This window comes from Melanerpes formicivorus, unplaced genomic scaffold (genome assembly GCF_026170545.1).
Source record: "Melanerpes formicivorus ecotype bairdi unplaced genomic scaffold, bMelFor1.0.p_v2 SCAF_6, whole genome shotgun sequence".
Classification (NCBI taxonomy): domain Eukaryota; kingdom Metazoa; phylum Chordata; class Aves; order Piciformes; family Picidae; genus Melanerpes; species Melanerpes formicivorus.
In genome coordinates this window covers 27466253-27489656 of record NW_027142358.1, presented here as the reverse complement: position 1 = coordinate 27489656, position 23404 = coordinate 27466253, and the positions used below count along the sequence as shown (strand labels likewise).

General features: G+C 43.5%; 1 protein-coding gene across 3 annotated transcripts in view; it reads right to left on the bottom strand.

Annotated features, from left to right (window-relative positions):
• PTPRE (protein tyrosine phosphatase receptor type E) overlaps positions 1 to 23404 on the bottom strand; it is a 124179-nt gene that overhangs the window by 26125 nt on the left and 74650 nt on the right. For 2 of the 3 annotated variants that reach the window (XM_068140212.1, XM_068140213.1), the window contains exons 2-6: positions 18766 to 18875; positions 8836 to 8938; positions 8505 to 8578; positions 6856 to 6992; positions 695 to 785 (exon numbers count right to left, since the gene is read on the bottom strand). In XM_068140212.1, the coding sequence (XP_067996313.1) occupies positions 695 to 785; positions 6856 to 6992; positions 8505 to 8578; positions 8836 to 8938; positions 18766 to 18868 (508 nt within the window). In that variant the 5' untranslated portion in view covers positions 18869 to 18875. Of the gene's footprint in view, positions 1 to 694; positions 786 to 6855; positions 6993 to 8504; positions 8579 to 8651; positions 8740 to 8835; positions 8939 to 18765; positions 18876 to 23404 lie in introns of those variants that run through there. The other variant, XM_068140214.1, reaches the window with a different exon arrangement.

Sequence of the window (23404 nt, the reverse complement as noted above, 5' to 3'; positions counted from 1 at the left end):
GGGCCTCGCCAGTGCACAGTGCAGGGTCACAGTCACTTGTGGCCACACTATTGGTGATCCAGGACAGGATGCTATTGGCCTTCTTGGCCACCTGGGCACACGCTGGCTCATCTCCAGCAAGCTGTGGACCAACATCCCAAGGTCCTTTTCCACCAGGCAGTTTCCAGCCACTCTGCCCCAAGCCTGGAGCATTTGTGGGGTTGTTGTGACGCAAGTGGAGGACCTTGCACTTGGCCTTGCTGGGCTTCATCCCCTTGTGCTCAGCACATTGATCCAGCCTGTCCAGGTCCCTCTGAAGAGCCTCCCCTACCCTCAAGCACATTAACACTCTTTCCCAGCTTTGTGTCACACACCTAGAGTTCACTGGGCCTGCTGCTTTACATTCTTAAAGTGCAAACTTCTCCATATTTGCTTGCCCCAAACTAACCTGAGATTCTAAAATAGCTGCTTGATGTAATGTGGCAGAACCCCATGAGAGCCAAGGCTTTATAGCACACCACTTGGTAACTGCCACAGAACACCCTTGAAGGAGGACATCAGTTCTAGATAGATGCCACAGGCCAAACAGGTTTTGCATGTCTAATACATGAAGAACTTTTGTGACCAGGGAAATTGTATTACTTGAATCTTTTCAACAAAGGAACACTACTACCAGAGTTAATTGTTTGGTTTAAAAGAAAAGGGAATGTCTTACATGGCAGGATGTTAGGATATCTGTTTTTCTCCCTGTTTTCTTCCTTATTTGCCATTTCAAAGCTTCCCTGCACATATCCAGGTGTTAATGACTGGAAAAAAAAAAAAACAAAAAAGAAAAAAGAAGAGATACAGAAGTCAATGTGTTAGAAAACAGCCAACTCCTGAGTGCACGTGGCTTGGAGAAGCTCTGCATTGCTACACATTGCCTTCCACCCGACAGACTTAAACACACTTTCATTACTCTCTAACAGGAAACTACGTCCTGGCAGATTTCACTACAGAAAACAAGCTCAGCAGTTTGGAAAAAAAGGAAGGGGGGGGGGGGGAGTAATTTTTCCACCCAAGATGGCAGTTATATAGAAGACTGTTAGAGCTGCTGCTTGAAGCTGCCATCTGCCGCGGTGATTCACAGCGCCATGACCCAGCCCCACGACGCTCCCTCGAGCTCAGCTCTGACAGCTACTTTTAGCCCTAACAGTTGGTTCCATAGCATAAATTGAGTTTGATTGTTAACAGGTCACTGCTAAGAACATCAAATACCCAACATCTTGCTAGAATCTGCAGGTGAGGGCCCAACTTGAGAGGGAAGAAAAAATAAACCCACAATTCTTTCATGCCAAAATCTGCTGTATGAGTCAAATTCTGCAAGTAATCAGCAAGATCAACGACTGCAGATAAATTTAGTTGAGCTTAAAAAAAGCCCCAGTCTTGTAAAGCAATCAAATGAAAAGAAGAAACCAACAGGAGGAGAGTGAAAATGACAGCAAAGAGAAGCTCCCTCCATCACCACAGCAGAAGCTGAGGTGGCACCTTCAGGGTCAAGTAGTCAAGCATGGGCTGTGGCAGACAGCCCAGAGTAAGGGGACAGTCAGAAAAGGCTCCAGTCACAAGGCTCTGCACTTTTAGTTGCCTCCTCACTGCAAATGCTGTAAAGAAGATCCAGATTTCATCAAGGTTCTTGTACTCAACTCCCCAAAACCCCACTGAGAGCATGTTGGATCCCATTAAAGTAAAAACCCAGTGGTTTGGGAATGCACAACCACTCCCTCCCATCATTTTTCTGCCCACCACTGCCCAATCCGAACCACACAGGGGAAGGGAGACAAATGGTAGTGAACCATACAGCTTCAAACAACTATCCCTGCATGGTTGGCAGAGCAGAGCATGAAATTTCCCATTAAAACATCGCTCCATGTTGTCAGGGTGACATAGGTTAAAAGGGGAGTGTGGGAAAGACTTCTCCACAGAAGAAACATCAGTGTGCACTTGTGTGTTTGGTTTAAACTTGTGAGTGTAAGTAAAAGAAAGGAGAGAGGAGGTTAAAGATGAGTTGAAGCAGCAAGCTGCTTTTAGCAAAGTGCTAAATTCCTTATTGAATGAATCACAGAATCCCCAGCATGGTGGGGGTTGGAAGGGACCTCTGGAGATTGAGTCCAACCACCCTGATAAATCTAGGTCACCCACGGGGGGTTTCCCAGGATCACAAAGTCCAGGTGGGTTTGGAATCTCTCCAGAGAAGGAGACTCCACAACCTCTCTGGGCAGCCTGCTACAGGGGCTCCAGCACTCTCACACCAAATATGTTTTTCTTCATGTTCAGGCAGACTCTCAAGGGTTCGAGTTTGTGCCCAATGCTCCTTTTCCTGTCACTGGGCACCACTGAAAAGAGCCTGGGCCCATCCTCTTGACTCCCATCCTTTAAATATTGATCAGCATTGAGAAAAATCCCCTCCCAGGCTGCTCTTTTCCAGGCTAAAGAGCCCCAGGTCTCTCAGCCTTTCCTCCTCACAGATGTTCCAGTCCCCTCAGCATCTTTCTAGCCTCTGCTGGACTCTCTCCAGTAGTTTCCTGTCACTCTTGAACTGGGGGAGCCCAGAATTGAGCACTGGAGATGCAGCCTCAAACGAGCCGTGAATGAGACGCGTGCTTTCGCTAATTAAAGTACATTTATAATTTATGAAACACAGAAACTTAATTAATGTTTTGCATAAAAAGAGATAATTAGCACTTCAAAACATGGTTTCCTCAAACTTCAAAAGTCAGGCAACAAATTCCCAATGAACACTCATGTAAGTTCTGCACCTTCATGTGGAAAACACATGAGAAGTAATTATCCAGGATGAGAGGGAATGGACTGAAGCTTGAGGAGCATAGCTTTAGACTGGATAGTAGGAAGAAATACTTTACAGTGAGAGTGGTGAGACACTGGAACAGGTTGCCCAGGGAGGTCATAGATACCCTCCCCAGATGTGTTCAAGGCCAGGCTAGATGAGGCCTTGAGCAACCTGGTCTAGTAGGAGGTGTCCATGCTCATGCTGGGGGGATTGGAACTAGATGATTGTTAAGGTCCCTTGCAATACAAACCATTCTATGAATCTCTGGTAAAATAACCTCTCCATTCCCTGATCCTTACTCCTGCGACACCCTGACCTCTCCTTAGAAACCTCCTTATGTCCTGCAGCACAACTTAGGGTGGAAGCTAAACCTCAGTGCAAGGATACAGCTCATTTCAGTGCTCCCACCCATCTTCAGAGAGGAAAATGTGATTCATTGAGGACTTACTTCATCACATTCTCTCCATCACCCCACAAATCACGAGATGATGAGGAGTCCTGGTGGCACGGGTCATCTGCTGCCACCACAGTCCTATCCCACTTCACCAGAATCCTAAAATCTCTCTGAAGCATGTGAGGGGCTCAATCTACCCCAGCATCAGCTCACTTCCTTTTTGATTTTTTTCCCCAAGGAAAGATCCACAAGGACATCTTAGTCAAGTCAAAATTAAAATGCCAACAGACAACTCTTACAGGAAGCTCTTCAGACATTAAGCTGAAAAATCAAGGCAATAAACCATCACAAATTTCAAAGCTGCAGCTCATCTTGTGTTCTGGATGACAAGCAGAGGTAAGGGTCCATACAGAAACAAAAATAATAATTATAAAACAAAAAATAAAAGGCAACTGAGGGTAGAAGGAGCCTCTGCAATTTTGGTCAGGGTACAACAAGTGCAAGGTGGTTCTTCTTAATAATTTAAGGTTTAAGGATATAACCAAAAGCATTGAAGCACACCACCAGGAACATAAATCTAAGAAATATCATCAAAGGTCTTCCTGCCTGCTGCTTGTCTTGGTCTTTTAAAAATGGTTTTGTTTTATTGTCACCAGAAAGATCACTTAGGACACTTGAGAACTAATATCTTTGCCCAGTGCATTGCTGACCTACAAGACTCATAGTGTTTGGCCTGAACCTGTTTGAGACTCACATTGGAGACCCTGTGTCTGTGTCCCACTAACAGGTGAGGGGGTGTGAAGCAAACGCTGCAGCAGGCAGACTTCCCCCAGCAGATCCCCATCAGCTCAGTGACCCCAGCACAGGGCTGTAGTCAGGGTCCACCACAGCTTGGAAACTCTGACACAACAATTTGTGCAAAGGGGACAGCTTAAAATCCATCCCAAACCAACAGGATCAGCTTCAAGGGGCAAATACATGTGTAATCTCAGATGGCAGAAGGATGGCATTGAGTTCAGGGCTTCCATGTGCTGGTGGATGCTCTGAAGGAGGGGTCACCATACAGACGTCTGTATCATAGAATGATTTGGGTTGGAAGTGACCTTTAAAGGTTATCTAGTCCAACCCTCCTGCAGTCAGCAGGGACACCTTCAACTAGAGCAGGTTACTCAGAGCCCCAAACAACCTGACCTGGAATGGTTCCAGGGATGGGGCACTTTCTCTCTCTCTGCACAGTCAGCATAAAAAAAAAAATAATTAAAAGAAAGTTCTTCCTTCTCTCCAGTTTAAATCTCACTCTTAGTTCAAACCATCACCCCTTGTCTTGTCACAACGGGCCGTGCTAAAAGTCTGTCCCCAGCTTTCTTACTGGCTCCGGTAAGTACTGAAAGGCCACAAGGTCTCCCTAGAGCCTTCTCTTCTCCAGGCTGAATAACCCCAACTCTCTCAGCCCAGCCTCACAGTGGAGGGATTCCAGCCTTCCCATCATTGCTGTGGCCTCCTATGGCCCCACTCCAGATAAGGACTCCAGAGCTGGACCCAGTACTGCAGGTGAGGTCTCAGCAGAGCAGAGGAGCAGAGTTCTTGCCCTTGATCTGCTGCCCATGCTGCTGAGCATGCAGCCCAGGACACTGTTGGCTTCTGAGTGCACACTGTCTATTTATGTTCAGCTTCTCACCAGCCCCATGTCCTCCTCTGCAGATCTACTCTCTACACCTTCATCTCCCAGCCTGTAATGCTATTGGAAGTTGCCCTTACACAGGTGCAGAACCTTACTCTTTTTGAACCTCATGAAGTTCATACAGGCCCACCTCTCAAGTTTCTTCAGGCCCCTCTAGCATGTCAACTGCCAAGGCTCTTGCTTTCTCACCCCCCTTCTTCCCTGTGCTTCACTAACAGACTGTTCGCCAGCTTTCCTGGTTCCTGCTACAATCTCTCTGATTTCCAACTGTCTTTCACCCTTTCTTCCCCTCTCAGAATTGAGCAAACAGCTCATGAATCACCTAAAGCAGCCACAGGACATACTTTGGAGGGGAATAAAATAAAAATCAAAATCACCTGAAGCATCAAGCAGACTTTCTGCACCATCACTGCTGCAACTGCTTATTCATGGGGACTGGAACCCAACTTTCAGACTCACTACTTGTGCACAGACAAACTCACAGGCTCCCAGCATGGTGCAGGAAATGGTCCAAGCAAAGCAGGTTTTACAAATAAAAATAGATGCTTGTTTCACTCCTAACTGCAGAATGTATTAATCACGAGAGTCAAAATTCACAAGTGCACAACTTAACAAATGAGTTTTCACATTAATTTTTGTTGACTATGATAAATATCTCCACAATGCTCTCTCACTCTGAGAAGGCAAAGAAATTAGGGGCTTTAAATAGATCAGACAAATTGCAGGTACAAATCATGGAATGGTTTAGGTTAAAAAAAGACCTGCAAGATCATTGAGTCCAACCACTGACCCAACACTGGCAGGTCACCACTAAACCATTATCCTCAGCATCACATCTACATGGCTTTGAAACCCCCTCCAGGGATGGGGACTCCACCACTGCTCTGGCAGCCTGTTTCAGACTGTGAGAAGCCATTTGGGGAATAAATGTTTCCTACTGTTCAAGCTAAACCTTCCCTGGTGCAACTTGAGGCCATTTCCAGGCAAAAACACACTCATCACTCTAGGCTCCTCCACAGAAACCAGCTCTACAGCAGCTCACCACAGACTTGGCTAAAGACTTATCTACACAACCACAAATAACTGAAGCTTGGCTTATGAGCAGAAAAAATCTCCTTTCTGCCAAGGCAATGCTCCAAAGAAAAACCCTTAACGCTGAAATACTTCATAGAAACATATGGGGACAATCATTAAAAGACCTGCTGTGACAGGACAAGGGATGATGGTTTTAAACTAAATGGGGGAGATTTACGCTAGAGAGAAGGAAGAAACTTCCTGTGCTGAGGGTGGTGAAACACTGGCCCAGGTTGCCCAGAGAGATGGTAGAAGCTCCATTCCTGGACACATTCCAGGTCAGGTTGTTTGGGGCTCTGAGCAACTTGATCTAGTTGGAGATGTCCCTGTTGATTGCAGGGAGGTTGGACTAGATGACCTTTAAAGGTCCTTTACAATCTAAAGCATTCTATGTGCTAAGGTGCTGCAAACAGGGAATTGATGGGATAATAACAAAGACTAAAAGGTCTAATTACCCAAAAGCCAGTCAAACCTCACTAGGGCAATATTACAGACCACACTGTGTCTTCTCCTCTAAGTACTTCTCATAGAGATGAGACATTCAGTCCCCCACTACCATCAAGAAATCAATGCTAAAGTGATTCACAGTCAATTTTCCTCTCCTCCAGCTTTCAGATAAATACTAAAGACCTTCTTTAGATGTTAACGAGTGTCAAACAGTTATATAGCGAGGATTTGGCAGGAATGGAATATGAAGCAGTTAACATTCTAGGTATTGTGCAGATAAAGATTTACCACACCTGACAGAGAACACACAACCAGTACCAGCACATCCACACGAATGCTGAGGCTCTGAGAGCGCAGCATCATGCACAACACACTTTGACACTTGCAGGTGTTTTATTTTGCCCCCTCATTTTCACCATGCAGCCATCAGCTCCAAACAAGAGGACTTACATTGAACTCCTCCCTGAAGAGCTTCCCTTCGTCCGCCGATCGCATCCGTATTTCCTCTTCCAGGTTTTCCACTGGAATAGGGAAATATTTTTTGGGGCCTGAGGGAGATCTACTGAGCAGCATGACCCGTTGCTGTTCTGTCAGTACAAGGAAAATAACACATTAAAGGCATGGCCAGACCAACAAGCTATTTCCAGCCACAAATTAATTTTTATGCTGGAAGATGTCAAAACATCCTTTTTGCAGGAGACTTCAATCGGTGCTAAAGCTGATTTAAATGAAATAAAAAACACACAACCACAGGCCAAGTAGCTCCTTAGAGCACACAATAAATTCAAGTAGAACCACTATTAATAAGAATAATGGTTTCTGTATGTATGCCAGATTAAAATGTGACCAGATTTTATTTAGAAAAGGAGAAAGTTTCTTCTGCTGATCAAGGCAAGTCCAACCTGGCCTTGACCCCTCCCTGAAGGTGTTCAAGACCAGGCTGGATGAGGCATTGAGCAACCTTGTCTAGTGGAAAGTGTCCCTGCAAGTGCCAGAGGGGGCTGGAACTAGATGGCCTTCAAGGAGCCTTCCAACCCAAACTATTCTATGAATCAATCCAGAGCTGCTCTGCCACATGGCAGGGAGAGTTCTTAGTATCTGTTTCCAAAGAGATCCCCTCTCAGTCTGCTCTTCTCCAGACCAAACAGCACCACGTTTCTCAGCCTTTCCTCCTCAGAGATGCTCCAGGCCCCTCAGCATCTCCGCAGCCCTCCAAGACTCACAAACTACAACTCACTTCTGGCTGCACTAACCATTCATCACCCAAGGGCAATACCCAGCACGAGGCCACCACAGGGATCTGCAAACCACACTCATGGGGGTTCCCATGCTCAAGAACCAACCCAACAGGAAGCTGAGGGGTATATTGAGGGGTATGACTTTCTCTGCCTGCCACCCTGTTTACTACCCATCTTCAGTTGGTAGGCAGCAATGTGAAACTGCCACTAAGTTGCAATTGTTTTTAATCATTAAGTTTTTCCTCTCTGTTACGGAAAAAACAATTTCTGAGCAAGAAACAGATGGCTAGGTTTGAACTGAGCTTCACAGAGCCACATCCCATAAAGGGCTCCCCTCTAACAGACAAACCCAGCACACCAAAAAGCTAGTGGAAAAGACTCATAACCCCAGAAAGTTTTAATTTTGTGCCTCTGGTTTACAACCCTGCCCTATCTCATCCCCTTCCTTGTTTCTCTTTACATTCAGGAACCAGTAAGTACCTTCTGCCCCCCTGCCCCCATCCTCCTTTTAAAAAGAAATACTACAATTCTTTCTCTAAATACAAAGATCACAGTGCCAGAAGCCTGGAATCTCAGCTGGCATCCTAATAAAACATATATAGAGAGCACAAGAAACATTTACAAAGGCACATCTGCTGTATCACAACATCAAGTGAAAACAACCAAAAGTTAAGATTATACATACAGATAAGGAGCCATAGAAGAGGGACCTCTCTTTTTTAAACTGCTTTCTCTTTAAGAGCAATCCTATAGCTTATACACAAAAAGCATAACTAAACTAACATAACTAAAGAGAAGAATTCTCAAGGAGGAAATGAGTGTGTACAAACACAGACAAAGAGAAAGCAAATCTTTCTGTACCTTGTTCTTCTAAGATCCCATTTGGCATCTTTTTGTCCCCAGAGTTCACAACAGCTTTCCTATGTCTTCTGAACCTGAAATACACACACCACTGAGTAACTCTGTTGAAAGATAACAAGCATTTTCCCCAAATCAATCTTTACCAACCATGTAATTTGGGAGAAGCTCTTTCTGTTCATCTTCACAGCGAGAGCCACCACGACTGTGACAACCTCCTCTATGCTGTGATGGAGGCTTCTGCCTCCCCAGAAGTGCACATTTCACTTCCTTGATAGATCATATCGAAACAAGGCTCGGCTACTTCTGCATACAGAGCTCCACACAGCCCTACCTGAAAAAATAGCCTGCCAACAGGATAAAAATGATGAAGACCAGGAGCAGAATCAGCATTGAAGTCAGCAGGTCCTTGTGTAAATTGTTCTCCTCTGTAGAGTCTGTGGATTGAACGCAAAGAACAAGAAATTTTATAGACAGGGATGGGCTAATCTGGTACAGAAAGTGTGCTCAGTGTATCCAAAACCTATGGTTCTAAGTAACAACTTGCCTGTACTTCCTAAAAGCACCCAAATGATTTAATATATGCAAAGCCAAACCTGAAAAGTTCCTCCTTCAAAAGCACACCTGAACTACCTGCTGCTGAGGAGACCAAGGATATTTTTTGGAATAACTGCTTCAATTAAGAATTTACTTGTAGACAGAGCAAGATGAATTAGGTACAAGGGATTAAGCTCCATTTGAAGCCCATTCAAAAGTTTTGCTGTTTCTCAGGCAGACAGAAATCACAAGACTGCCACTGCTGGTACAGATTTTATTGACTTCAGAGACACAAACAATGTTTAAAACACATTTAAGAGTCCCAAACACTGCTGCTGCCTGCCATCAGGCTGCAAAGCACAGCTTCAGCTTGATGGAGGGGGAGAGCAGGAGGGGATGGTGCAAGTTGCATCATCTTCTGTGGTTTTCATTTTATATTTCATATTATATTGCAGAATCCCAGCATGGTGGAGGCTGTACATCCAGTACAAACTCCCTGCTAAAGCAGGGTCACACACAGGGGGTTTCCCAGCATACAAAGTCCAGGTGGGTTTGGAATCTCACTCCACAGCCTCTCTGGGCAGTCTGCTACAGGCTCCAGCACCCTCACAGGAAAAGAAGTTTCTCTGCCAGTTTAGGACAGGAAAGAAGTTTCTCCTCAAGCTCCTGTGGAACCTCCTAGATTTGTTTGTTGGGGACCACTGAAAAGTCTGTCCCCATCCTTTAGGCACCTGCCCTTTAGATATTTCTAAGGATACATATATATAAAAGAACAAGTAGAAACAATGAGACTTTTAACAACTACTCCAAATGGAGATTAAAAAAATGTCTAGTGCAAATTGCAAGTCTCATCTTTGTGCTAATTGAGATTTTATGTGACTCTCTACATTTCAGTTTCATTATGCTTCTGTAACCTTTTAATTCTACCAAACAATTCAATATAGAACACATTAAAATCATTAAAATCCCAACAGGTTTCATTTAAGAGAGCAAATCCCTCTGCTTTAGCCTTCAGCAAGCAAAATACAGCCCTGCTACTTGGTTTTCATAAAATGGTTTGGGTGGAAGGGACCTTTAAAGGTCATCTAGTCCAACCCTCCTGCAATCAGCAGGGACATCTGCAGCTAGATCATTTCCAGCCAGACAAATAAATCCAAGTTTAGTGTAACAGTAGTGGTAAAGACCTTGCTAAGTAGGAAGGATGAGACCCTCACTCCTGGAACTTACTGCCCGTTCAAGAGAATATAGAAAGAGATCCATCTTTCCTCAGTTACAAAGGACCATCTGAGTGCAGCAACCCATGCTTAGAGAAGGCAGCTATGATAATGGTTCCCTGGGGGTCCAGACTTCCCAGTTTCTCCAACATTACACCAGCTTTCCTCAGGCCCCTTCATTTGTTTAGAAGTCTCACCAACAAACACTCTTCTACATTTAAAGCATTTTTGTTGCTGTTGAGGTGTTTGGTTTTGGTTTTTTTCCCTTTTAAACCATATTCACATACTTTTAACAAGTTCCTCACCACTCCCAGTCTGGAAGAAGGGCAGCAGTGATTCTCCCAATATCTCTTGCACTCACACTCCCCTAAACTCTTTGCTTACTTGCAGAGAAGAGATTTTTTGGAAGAGATTTTTGACTCCTCAAGCCTTGACATAAAACATCATGATAACACAAGATTAAATACACAGGATCACATAACACTTGCAATATAATAGACAAGAGCTCATATAGATGAACTGAATGTCCAGAACTGATTGCTGCAAAATCATTTGAGGGTTGGTTTGTATCTCATGAGCAGCTACAAATTCTCTGGATGCTCAAGCAGGGTATTAAGACAAGGGAAAATTTCTTCTAGAGGCATAAGAAAAAAAGCTATTTCAAGTTGACATAATAGCACAAAGAAAGGAAAGGCAATAAAATGCCTGAAATTTGACATTTAAGTAGTACATCTAATGATAAAAGTGACAGACATGACAAAACTGTAATCAGAAACCATCATTTGGCAGGGATTCAGAAAGTCCCTATTGGAAGGAGTGTCTGGATGAACTTCCACTGCTAGAAACAGCTTAACAAGTTCTAATTAATCACAGAATCATAGAATTTGGGTTGGAAGGTCTGACAAAGAAAGAAACAAACCCGATTTTGCCCATCCCAGGCAAACAGAAGCCACTTTAGTCTACTCTTGAGTCAGTATCTCAGAGTCCTCCAGGATTTAGGAGTTTGGTTTTAGTTCTCATCATTGGCTCTGTGTCAAGACCCATGACACAAGGAAGGGAAAAAACATGAGTCACAGGGGATTAAAATTTCCCTCAGTTCATTACACAATACAAAAATCACTTCCTTTCAGAAGAACTGATGAGCCTCACACCACGTTTCTGGGGTATCTTTAGAAAACAGATTCCCAGATAAACACAGAAAGATTCAATGCAACCCAGGAGACAACCTCCTCCAGACAACTGCCTCTATTGCTTTAGTTATGGACAGAGCACTCCTTTAACAACTGATGCAAGTCCCAGCACCAAGATCTCGCCTGTCCTTCCACTATTTCTCAAAGAAATTAGGTCAAAACCCACAAACAGCCCCTTCTTCCTGGCACGTGGGCACACCTGTTTTCAAAGCCTTATGGTGGGACACCAATGACTTCACCTCTGCAAAGCCTGTGTGGAAGGTGCGGACTTAAGTTTAACATAATATCAGTATTTTCTTTAGTATCTCCAAAGGTAATTTTATAAACCCCAAAATTACTTCAGAGCCCAAAAATTATACAAAGAAATTTATTGCCATGCTTAAGCCATTGTAGACTCAGAGGCTAAAAGATTTGTGGCCAACACAACTTTCTATATACTAAGTGGGATATCAAGGGAAGACTAAAAGACGGACCTGAAATATACTTTTAAATCAGTGCTGCTTTGAAACTTAATAACTGAACCATCTGAGTAAATGCATGGAGAAGAGGCAGATGTCCTCTCAAAGCAGAGCTCTACTCTAGCCACTGCCAGGGAAAATTTTACACTACTCCAACACAAAACAAGCTGTAGTCCAAACCCATAGCTTTCTGTTTGCAGCCACAGAAGACCATCCTGAGGGTGTTTTGTTTTTTTTCTGGGGGGTAAAGGGGGAGGTGAGTACAATGAAATAGTGACTTAAGCTTGACAAGAGAGATGCCCAGAGATGTTGTGGATGATCTATGCCTGGAAGTGTTCAAAGTCAGGTTGGATGGGGATCTGAGCAACCTGGTTCTCAGTGCAGGGGGTTATAACTAGATGACCTTTAAAGTCCCTTCCAACCCAAACCATTTCATGATTCTGTGATTATCACCAGAGGATGGTGGCAACCCCTTGTGCTTCCCCTGCCACCCACGCAGGCTGACTCATGGGTTCTTCCTGGCTTCACTCCCTTGTGCTGCTGGCCCAGCCTTCAAAATGGCACTCTGGAAATTTATCACCATTTCCTTCAGGGTTATGGTGTTCCCATTTTCCAGATGTGTCAGAAAAAAACCACCCACAATTAAAAAAAAGAGGAACTAACAGCAGTGTATGCACTTCACATCTCCAAACTTTGATTTTCTTAATCTCTGAATTGGTTTCTTTGCAAGTAGGACCTGAATGGTAAAATGGACCATGAATAAAACGTGTGATGTTGAGGTGAAGCTGCAGTCAAGTGACATTTTGTACTTTTTGTGGGTGTAGGCATTTTTGAAATGTCTGGATAGGGTAAGTAGCAGACTATTTAAATGCCTTCTTGTTGTTGTAAAAAAAGAATCTTCTGCAAATGGTTAACTTCTGGTTGCTGAACTTTCTGTTCAGATCTAGCAGTAATTGATTGATTATAATTAAGCCTTCTGCACATCAGTGTGCACTTTCTATGCACTGAAAACCTACAAGTTAACTAATGGGAGAACTGTTCTCCTTTTTCAGTTATCATCCAGCCACTCCTTGCAGTCCACCTGCACTTGTTCTGTGATGACTGGGCAGGAGAAGTCCACCCATGCCCACAAGGATATCAAAAAGTCCCAGACTAAGCCTTTTCATGCTATTTTTGGAAGGGAAAACCTCAGCCCTATAGAGAATCATTGTACTTCACCATTCCTTGTCTGTGGAGAGGAAGCAGATACATAGCTGATAATCGGGAAATGCTTTTGGTACTTACCAAAAAAAAACCAACCCAAAACTTAAATTAAAAAATACATTAAAAAAGGGTAAAGGAAACTGACAGGTAGGAGAGACAAGCCAGTGTCCAGAGCCTGCAGTACTAAAGAAGAAAAGCAGGAGCAAAGGAAAGACTCAACCCTGGGTTTGCTATCCTGGAGTTGAACACTGCACTGCCAGACCAAGCACAGCTCTGCCTGCCACCCCTTGCATAGAATCATAGCCTGGGCTGGAAGGCATCATTAAAGGTCATCTCGAGCAAACCCCAAACCAAAACCACCTCTTTATGAAGTTCTGCTTTTCAAACTGATTTCTGAAATTGAGTAGGCACCAGTAGACCATCCCTTTGGCTTTTAAATAAGCCAGCCTCCCTTCTCCAAAACTCCATTTGCTGATGATGTTTCATTTTCTACCATGAAAGCATCACCACAAGTCTAGCATGCAAGTCCCCGCCTTTTGGGTCCTGTCTTGGCTATCATATAGCAATTTTTTCTATACATTGCTTCAGTTATCTTTGAAGACACCCACTGACTTCTTGAAAAATTAAACCAGCAATGAATAGGGCATCAAAAGCTGCTCTATTTGCTGCCCTTCAACCTCCTTGTTCACCCGAGAAATTCATTACCTCTGCATGCTAATAGATCAATTGTGGAAAGAAATTGTAAAGATGGGCATGAAATCCATGAAATATTCATGGAGCAAACACTAAAGAAATTTAAACATTTGGAAAGGACTTAAAAGCTTTACTATGGCAACTCCCAGGCTGCTTTTGCATTTGAACTAGAGAATGAGTAAAAAGGGAAGTAAAAGAATCTTGACTGTGATTAATGCTGGATCTCTAATCAATATTTGAGTAATGAGGAAATCTTTTCATGTCATAGACAGTATCATGGATAAATAGTCTGTTACACATACTTGATAGCATAAAGTTTTATCTGCTTGAAATATACACTTATGCAAATAACTAAATAAATAAATACTGGTTTATATTCATTTACAGAATCATTGGATTGTTTTGCTTGGAAAAGACCCCTAAGATCATCAAGTCCAAACATCCACTCAACACCATCATGGCCATTAAATCATGTCCCAAAGTGCCATATCCACACATTTCTTGAACTCCTCCACCACTGACCTGGGCAGTCTGTTCCAATGCCTGACCAATCTTGCAGGAAAGAAATTTGTCTTAATATCCAACTCTAAACCTTTCCCAGCACAATTTCAGGCCATTTCCTCTCATTCTATCACCTGATAATAGGGAGAAGAGACCAACCTGCACCTCACTGCAACCTCCTTTCAAAGAGCTATAGACAGCAATGAGGTGTTCCCTTCTCCTCTTCCTCTCCAGCTCCAAAGATCCCAGTTCCCTCAGCTGCTTCTCATAAGCCTTGCTCTCCAGACCCTTCACCAATTTAGTTGCCCTATTATGTAAGAGAGTTGAATACACTGAGTAAATGGCAATGCAATAAACTCCAGAATATTGTGATTTTATGGAAGGGAAATTTCATGGCAGCAAAGGAAATTTCATGGTAGAAAAATGGAAGCAAAATGGCAGCAGTGCTGCCAAACTGAGCCACACAGGCTAGGACCATGCTTCAAGCAAGAACAGACACAACGTTTTAATTCAACAACGTTTTAAGAGATTAAATCAGCTAAAATAATACCATGCAATAAATTGTAATTATTCTTTGCAGAATCCAAAGCATCTTGTCTTTAGGGACCATTCATCAAATCAGCATCCAAAAGCAAAGCTCAATTTGTCTCAGCAGCCCTCAGCTCCTTCCATATTTTTTTTAAATGAAGCCTTCTTGATACTTTAGTTAAGAAGAAGAAAAACAATCTTTATTTTTGTGTTACAATATGTTGCATCAGTTTAATAGTTATGAAATGTATAAGCAAATCCTATTACTTTTGGAGCTTTCTATAAACCAATGTGTTTTCAGTGAGCACATACTGATCTATAAGACAACTCTGCTTTGCTTCTCACTGCAAAATAACCAAAGCTTTGATATTCAGGAAAAAAAAACAATTAGTCCTAGTAATTGTGTCTAAATCCTATTCCTGAAATGAAGATTTAATTAAACCCAGGGTTGATTAGATTACTCTCATCCATATTATCATACTTAAATTCAACACAATTTGGAATTAAGCTTTGAGGGCAAACAGCACCTACAGAGGAGCTACTTTTTTAACTGATTTTGTTAACATTCTACTCTCCCCTGGTGAGACCACACCTGGAATACAATATCCAGTTTTGGGCTCCCCAGTTCAAGAGAGACAGGGATCTACTGGAGGAAGTCCAACAGAGAGCTACGAGGATGATTAAGGGACTTCAGCATCTCCCTTATGAAGAAAGGCTGAGAGATCTGGGGCTGTTTAGTCTTGAGAAGAGAAGGCTGAGAGGGAACCTAGAAATATCTGAGGAGTGGGTATAGAGATGAAGGTGCCAGTCTCTTCTCAGTGCTGCCCAGTAATAGGACAAGGAGTAACAGCTATAAGCTGAAACACAGGAGGTTCCATGTCAATGTGAGGAAAAACCTCTTTGCTGTGAGAGCAACAGAGCACTAGAAGAGGCTGCCCTCAGAGATTGTGGAGTCTCCTTCTCTGGAGACTTTAAAGACCTGTCAGGATGCATTTCTGTGTGACCTGGCATAGGTGATCCTGCTCTGGTAGGGGAGATGGACTAGGGGATCTTTCAGGGTCCCTTTACAACCCCTAATGTTCTGTGATTCTGTGATGTGGTTAACTGAACTGGCTTTTTTTGGGGGGGGAGTGTTTTGGTTTTGGGGGTTTTGTTTGTTTGGGGTTTTTTGGGGGGGTGATGTGGGGTTTTTATTTTGGTTTTTGTTTGTGGATTTGGGGGGGTGTTGTTTTTCAATTTTATTTTTCCCCACCATGTTACTTCTTACTGTTTGACAATAGCATCTTCAAGCTGAGGCTTAATCGAGTTTCCTATGGCCAGTCCCCATTAACCAGGAAGGGGAGCAGAGTGGCCATGAAGGAGCATGAAGAGGCTGCCCTCAGAGATTGTGGAGTCTCCTTCTCTGGAGACTTTAAAGACCTGTCAGGATGCATTTCTGTGTGGCCTGCCCTAGGTGATCCTGCTTTGGCAGGGTGGTTGAACCAGATGATCTCTGGAGGACCCTTCTAGTGCCTACCATTCTATGATTCTGGGAAGTGATACAACTAACAAGTTACTTCCCTTTCCTAATTCCCATCTTCTTACACATTCTGATCAGTATTACTAACTTGGTTTCTGCTGCTCCAGGTGCCAGACAAGCAGCAGGGCCCTGACAGCTACTTGACAGTATTTCAGCAGAGCCACTTAGCACCAATTTTATACTTAGCTGAATTTTTATTTCTATTAGCAATTTATTTACATTGAAAGCCCTGTGCTAAACAACTATAAGAGTTGGGGTTGTTCAGCCTGGAGAAGAGAAGGCTCCAAGAAAAGGTTATGGTGCCCTTTTCATATTTAAAGTGGCCCATCAGAATGATAGGGACAAATTTTAGCAGGACCTGTCGTGTCAGGACAAGGGGTGATGGCTTGAAACTAAAAGAGGAGACAGACTAGAGAGAAAGAAGAAACATTTTACCATGAGGGTGGTGAGACACTGGTCCAAGTTGCCCAGAGAGATGGCGGATGCCTGATCCTTGGAATTATTCCAGGTCAGGTTGTTTGAGGCTTTGAGCAACCTGCTGCAGTTGCAGATGGGCTAGATGACTTTTAGAGGCCCTTTCCAACCTAAACTACTCAAGATTACCACTAGTAATGGTAGACCTCTTCACTTTCCTTAGCCCTTTACTTTCTTGTGGAAGAGAAGGTCTTTTAATGAGCGCTGTAATTGCCTGGACATCTGCACCATCCACTGCTCTCCAGCCCCTGATTTTGGCAGAGGCAAATGCCTAACACCTAAATTACTGCACCAAAGGACCAGAAAAAAATAATAAATAAAGTGGCCATCAGCCATGCCTGACATTTGATTTTTTGCTAGGAATCCTTCCATGTGGGTGTGAAGTTCACAGATACAAATCAACCAAACCACAAACCCTCCCATAAAGACTGGGTGTCAACAAAAGTCATCTGAACACTTATCAGGATTGCACCATACTGTTTGCAGGGAAGATCATCAGCTTTATTTCCTGACAACCAGGCCCAGAAATCAGCTATCTCTTTAGAAATGACCCTCTGACATCAGCACAGAGTTACATACTGCCACTGCTAAACAGTGAACCACCTCCTGACAACCAGCACACAAAGACACAGGGGCTTTGAAGATAGCTACCTAGGATTATGAAAGGTAAGGACAAAATTCAAGCAAAACATATCATCTCACCACAGAACATAACAGTAGAATCAATAACTTAAATCAAAGCCCCAAAAAACTCTTATGTGACTTGAACCAGCCCCTCTCCAGCCCTGTCATGTCTTAGGATGTGGTTGTAAGAATGTCTGGAGCAATGGGAAGAAATTACAACATTGGAAAGGAGGATGGATGTGGAGGTGCTGGAAGGTGTCCAGAGAAGGGCCACAAGGATGATCAGAGGGCTGGAGCACCTCTCCTATGAGGACAGACTGAAGGAGTTGGGACTGTTCAGTCTGCAGAAGAGAAGGCTCCGAGGTGACCTAATTGTGGCCTTCCAGTATCTGAAGGGGGCCTACAGGAAGGCTGGGGAAGGACTACTCAGGATCTCAGGTAGTGATAGGACTAGGGGGAATGGAATGAAGCTGGAGGTGGGGAGATTCAGGCTGGATGTGAGGAGGAGGTTCTTCACCATGAGAGTGGTGAAACCCTGGAATGGGTTGTCCAGGGAGGTGGTCGAGGCCCCGTCCCTGGGGGTGTTTAAGAGCAGGCTGGCTGAGGCTCTGTCCAGCCTGATGTAGTGTGGGGTGTCCCTGCCCATGGCAGGGGGGGTGGAACTAGATGATCCTTGTGGTCCCTTCCAACCCTGAATGAAACTATGTAAACTATGTAAGATGCTTTGGTGCACCAAGAAGTGGAAGACTGCTCTCAGCTCTTGGAAACAGGCTCTTCTGTTTTCATCTGACTCAATCTTATGAAGGACAACAGCATGTTTGTAGTCTCCTCTGGAGAGATTCCAAATCTGCCTGGACATTGTGATCCTGGGAAACCTGCAGTGGGTGACCCTGCTTTAGCAGGGGTGTCAGACTAAATGATCTGCAGAGGTTCCTTCCAATGACTACCATTCTGTGACTCTCTTCACCTCTTTCCTTGGCTGCTATCGGAGAACACAGAACATACCTAAAGACCATAGCTCTTCATGATGTTTAAATGTGTTCCTCCCATCTAACTGAATCATTTCTTTATTTCATATTATGTGTATTGAGGTCACATCACATTGAAGACTCACAGTGACTGCTCCCGGGGAGTGGACAGCTTGCAGCAGGAGAAATCCTGTGCTTCTCCACCTTTCACAAAGTTATGCATTTTCCATACATGGAAAACACAGAGTACTGGAGATCAATTTCAGAGAAAAAAATTCCTGAAACAAATACCTAGGACTATGTCATCAGATAGACCTCACCACCCACTCCCATCCTCACAAAGTGAAGTCCTTACTTGTTGTTGTTGTTGGTTTGGGCAATTCAGTTCCATTGGGTGGTAAAGCTTGTGCAAAGAGAAAATTAACACAGAGCAGCAGGAGTGAATAGGAATGTTCCATCCTGGACCTAAAAGAAAGCAAAAGCAGAAGATAAAATTTCAGGTCCAATTACTGTTATGTTTTTTCCTCACATCAGAACAAAGCTAAGGGGGGAGGGAAAAAGAAAGGTTTATTTGGATGAAACAAGTTTTTAAACTTCCTTTATACTCTTCCATTGCTTTATCACTTAACTTTCAGTTCCAGTGCAGAAAGAAAAGGAAAACACCAGTTGTGTGCATTAAGGATTCACTGACAATGTTTCAAATCCAAAAACAGAAAGATGATGCTCAGCTATCCTTCAAAAACAACAAAAATCAGGCCAGAAAAGCTACAATACTAAAACACAGCTGCTGAGGACACTGAGGTAAGGAGTCCAGAAGCCATTTCCAACGATCAGATGAAAACTCCTAAGTACTAGAGGCTGTAATCTTGAGGAAAAAAAGAACAAAAATCAGGTATTTGTAGTGGTTCCTGCTAGTTTTGCATGTATTTTAATAAACAGATCATGAGTAGCAACAGTGTGGGCTGCAGGGAGGGCAGTCTGAAATCCAGTGTGGCCAGATCCTGTCATAAGGGCCCAAGCGATTTTCCTCTACAAGATGAACTCTTCTACACCATGTAACTTCAACACACAATTTTGGCATCATAGATGCTTGGACATCTAAGCAAACAGGAAAACTTTGTAGCACCAAGCAGACCAGTTAACAGCCATAAACTTTAAAGTACCTGCAAACAAGCACTTCCCAGAATGTCCTTATTCCACCTTGATTTCCTATAAACATACATAAAATGTATGGAGTGGTTTGAGTTGGAAGCATCCTTTAAAGGTCACCTAGTCCAACCTTCCTGCAGTCAGCAAGGACATCTGCAACTAGAGCAGGTTGCTCAGAGCCCTGTCCAACCTGACATGGTTCCAGAGATGGCATCTACCACCTCTGTGGGAAACCCAGTTCAGTGTTTCACCACTATCAGCTTATAAAATACCTCCCTTCTCTCTCATCTTAATCTTCTCTTAGTTTTAACCCATCACCCCTTGTCCTATCGCAACAGACCTTCATTAGAAGTCTGTCCCCAGCTTTCTTACTGGCCCCTGTGAAGTATTGAAAGGCTCCTAGAAGGTCTCCCTGGACCTTTTCCCAGGCTGAACAATCCCAGCTCTCTCAGCCTGGACTCAGTGCAGAGGGCTTCCAGCCCTCCCATCATTGCTGTGGCCTCCTCTGGCTCCACTCCAACAGGTCCATGTCTCTCCTCTAGAGCTGGACACAGCACAGGGTCTCAGCAGAGCGGAGCAGAGGGGCAGAATCCCTTCCCTCAACTTGCTGTAGCACATAGATATATTTCTTTGGAGAACACATGTTCCACATCTATGAGTCCACAAGCTATAAAGCGCTTCACCAAAGCATTCCAAACACAAACACAGGTTTTGAGGGACCAGAAAATAATTTCCCATGTATAGCAGGTGAGGGAGAAAAGTGTGATGAGAATGTGCTGCTGCCTTGAAGACTATAGAGAAATTCAGGGAAATTAATAGTTGTAGATAAATGAGCTGGTCTAGATAAGCTCTAGTGCCTCTAATTGAGATTTACATGGAAAAAATAAATGTTGCTATTAATTTGCTCTCCATTTCTCTAGTCCCTAACCAACATATTAATTAGAAGAGGCTGCAAGCTCAGCCATTAGCCCATCTTGCTTGATTTAAAAATATTTTCTTTGGCATCAGACACAAACATTGCTTTCTGCAGTTCACTCATGGCACAACACATCCAGATGGTGGCTCTGCATCCATGCCTAAAATTACAACCGCTCTACCACCACACAACAAAGCTCCCCAGTCTTCCAGTATGACAATTTAATATGATGCTGGATATTTTCTAGTACTGAATCACAACAGACAAATGGGGAAAAAAAAAAAACTAATCCAGGAACTTGGTAGTCATTAAAATAAATATTTTTAAAAGCTTCTTAGAAATATAAAAATGGGGTAATTCACTAGAAATCATCTTAGGTTGAGCTCAAGTGTATAAAAATAACTTCTGTGACAACTTTCACATCAATCTTTTCATCACTCTCACATGTGTTATTCCCCTTGTTCCCAGTTTCTTCAGTATACCTAGGAGTAAACTCAAACCTGGCACACACTCAGTGTTCTTTAAAAGAAAGAAATAGAACTACAAGTTAATTTTCATATGATTTTGAGGGATGTCAGCAGCAGCCAGGTTCTTGCCAAGCTAGGCACAGGAGGCTGCCAGCATAGGCTCTGCCTTGAGGAGCATAAAGACCCTTAAAAGAATCAGTTTGGCTTTAAGATCAAGTCCAGCCTCTACCAAGGCTGGAGCTAAACCATGTCACTCAGCACCACATCTCTGCCTCTTTGAAACACCTTTAGGGACAGGGATTCAACCAACTCCCTGGGGAGCCTATTCCAGTGCTTGAGAACCTTTTCAGTGAAGTTTCTTTTAAAATCCAACCCAAACCTCCCCTGAGCTTCACATAACCTCACCTGATATTACCATTCATTGTTTGTTTTCTTTTTCAAGGCTCTGTTAGATTCAAAGCAGTCCTTTTACCTACTGAAGGTGTTTAAAATATGCTCAGTTTACCAAGGTAACTCCTTCCATAGGATACCATAGGATGTTTTCTACCCATTACCCCTACGATGCTATATCAAACTTTTTGTAGAGTTATGAGAATGTAGAAGCAAGGGGGGGGGGGGGGGGGGCAAGAAAAAACAAAAAGAACATGAAAATAAAAGGACAAAATATATTTGTTTAGGGAAAAAAACCAAACAAACAACACAAATACAGTCCAACTTCCTTCTGCTACTGTAATTTAAGCAGATTAGATGTTTGACACTAACAGGCTCAGCCAACAGCCAGGATAACCTTGAATCAGTCATTCTTACAGAATCCCAGCACGGTGGGGGTTGGAAATGACCTCTTGAGATCGATCGTCTAGTCCAACCACACTGCTAATGCAGAGTCATCCAGAGCAGGCTGCCCAGGATCACAGTGTCTGGAATGTCTCCAGAGGAAGAGACTCCACAACCTCTTTGAGGAGCTTGCTACAGGGCTTTGAGGGCTCCACCCTCAAAGGAAAGAATTTTTCCTTCCTGTTCAGGTGGAACCTCCTGAGTTCGAGGTTGCGTCCATGGCCACTTGTCCTGTCACTAGGCACCACTGAAAAGAGTCTGATCCCATCCTCTTTACTCCTGCCCTTTAGATGTGGATGAGCACTAAGAAGATCCCCTCTCAGGCTACACTTCTCCAGGCTAAACAAGTCCCAGGCCTTTCCTCCTCAGACTAATACTCCAGTCCCCTCAGCATCTTCATAGCCTCCACTGGACTCTCAATAGTAGTTACCTGCCTCTCCTGAACTGAGAGAGCCCAGAGATGAACACAGCACTCAAGATGTGGCCTCACTAGGGCAGAGAAAATGGAGAAGAACTTTCCTTGACCTGACTCTTCCTTAGTGCACCCCAGGAGATCATTTGCCTTCTTGTCCATGATGGCACATTGCTGGATCATGGTGAACTTTTGTCCACCAGCACTCGTAGGTCTTTCTCCACAGAGATGCTTTCCAGCAAGTCAACTCACCTGCACTGGTGCAGGGACTTATTCACCACCTTGGTTCAGGACTCTACACTTGCCCTTAGGATGAAACAACTAATGATGCACAACAGCTTAGTGCAAACCCATCAGCACTACCAGTGCTTGCAGATCCAGTCCAGTAAGTGTGACCAAGCTAGAGCATCCACCCTCTTACTCTCAAACACCCCAGCTTCAAGAAATTGCTTTAGCCAGGTCTCAGCAGATAAAGTCAAACCCTTTTTTAGAGTTGTCTGACAGTCACCATAGTAAGGGACCATATTGCTGTCAACTCTATGAAGTTTTACACCTGGGTCACTTGGGCTGAGTTAAAGAAAATGGATAGAGAAAAAACTATTTAAGAGTTGAGTATGAGGTGAATATTTTGATGTTGCAGGAAAAGAAACCAGGCTGCATCTGAATAAATAAAGACAATCACCTACACTAAAAACCTGCAAGTCATTGTGAATTTTTCTCCTCATCAAAACAAACACTCCCAGTGGAATCTGGTGTAATTCTGAAAGCAATACCTATTATAAAACCTCAGTAAGGGTTCATTGTATTCAGCATTATATATACAAACCTCCCCAAATGTAAGCCTTTTAAAGCAATAGTCTTATGATAGGTTTATAAGCCTAGAAGGTCAGGACATGCTGCATCAGTTTACATAAACTGAAGGGAAAGCAAAGAAAGGAAGAGGATTTGGAAATCTGGACTAGAACCAAAAACCAAAGAGGAATCAATAGGGGAAAGGCTGGCGCTGCCAGGAACGAGGTGCTGAACACAGCACTTCGGTTTGAAAGCTTTACACCCTTGGCCAAGGTTGCTTAAACCCACTGGACCTTTGGGTTGTCAACTCCAGCAGCTACAGTGAGCTGCTTTGCTGAAGGATTTTATAGAGCAGTGCCAATGTCACCAGCTCACCATCAAAACACATCCGGCTCTTCACACAAAACAACATAATTGAAGTTGC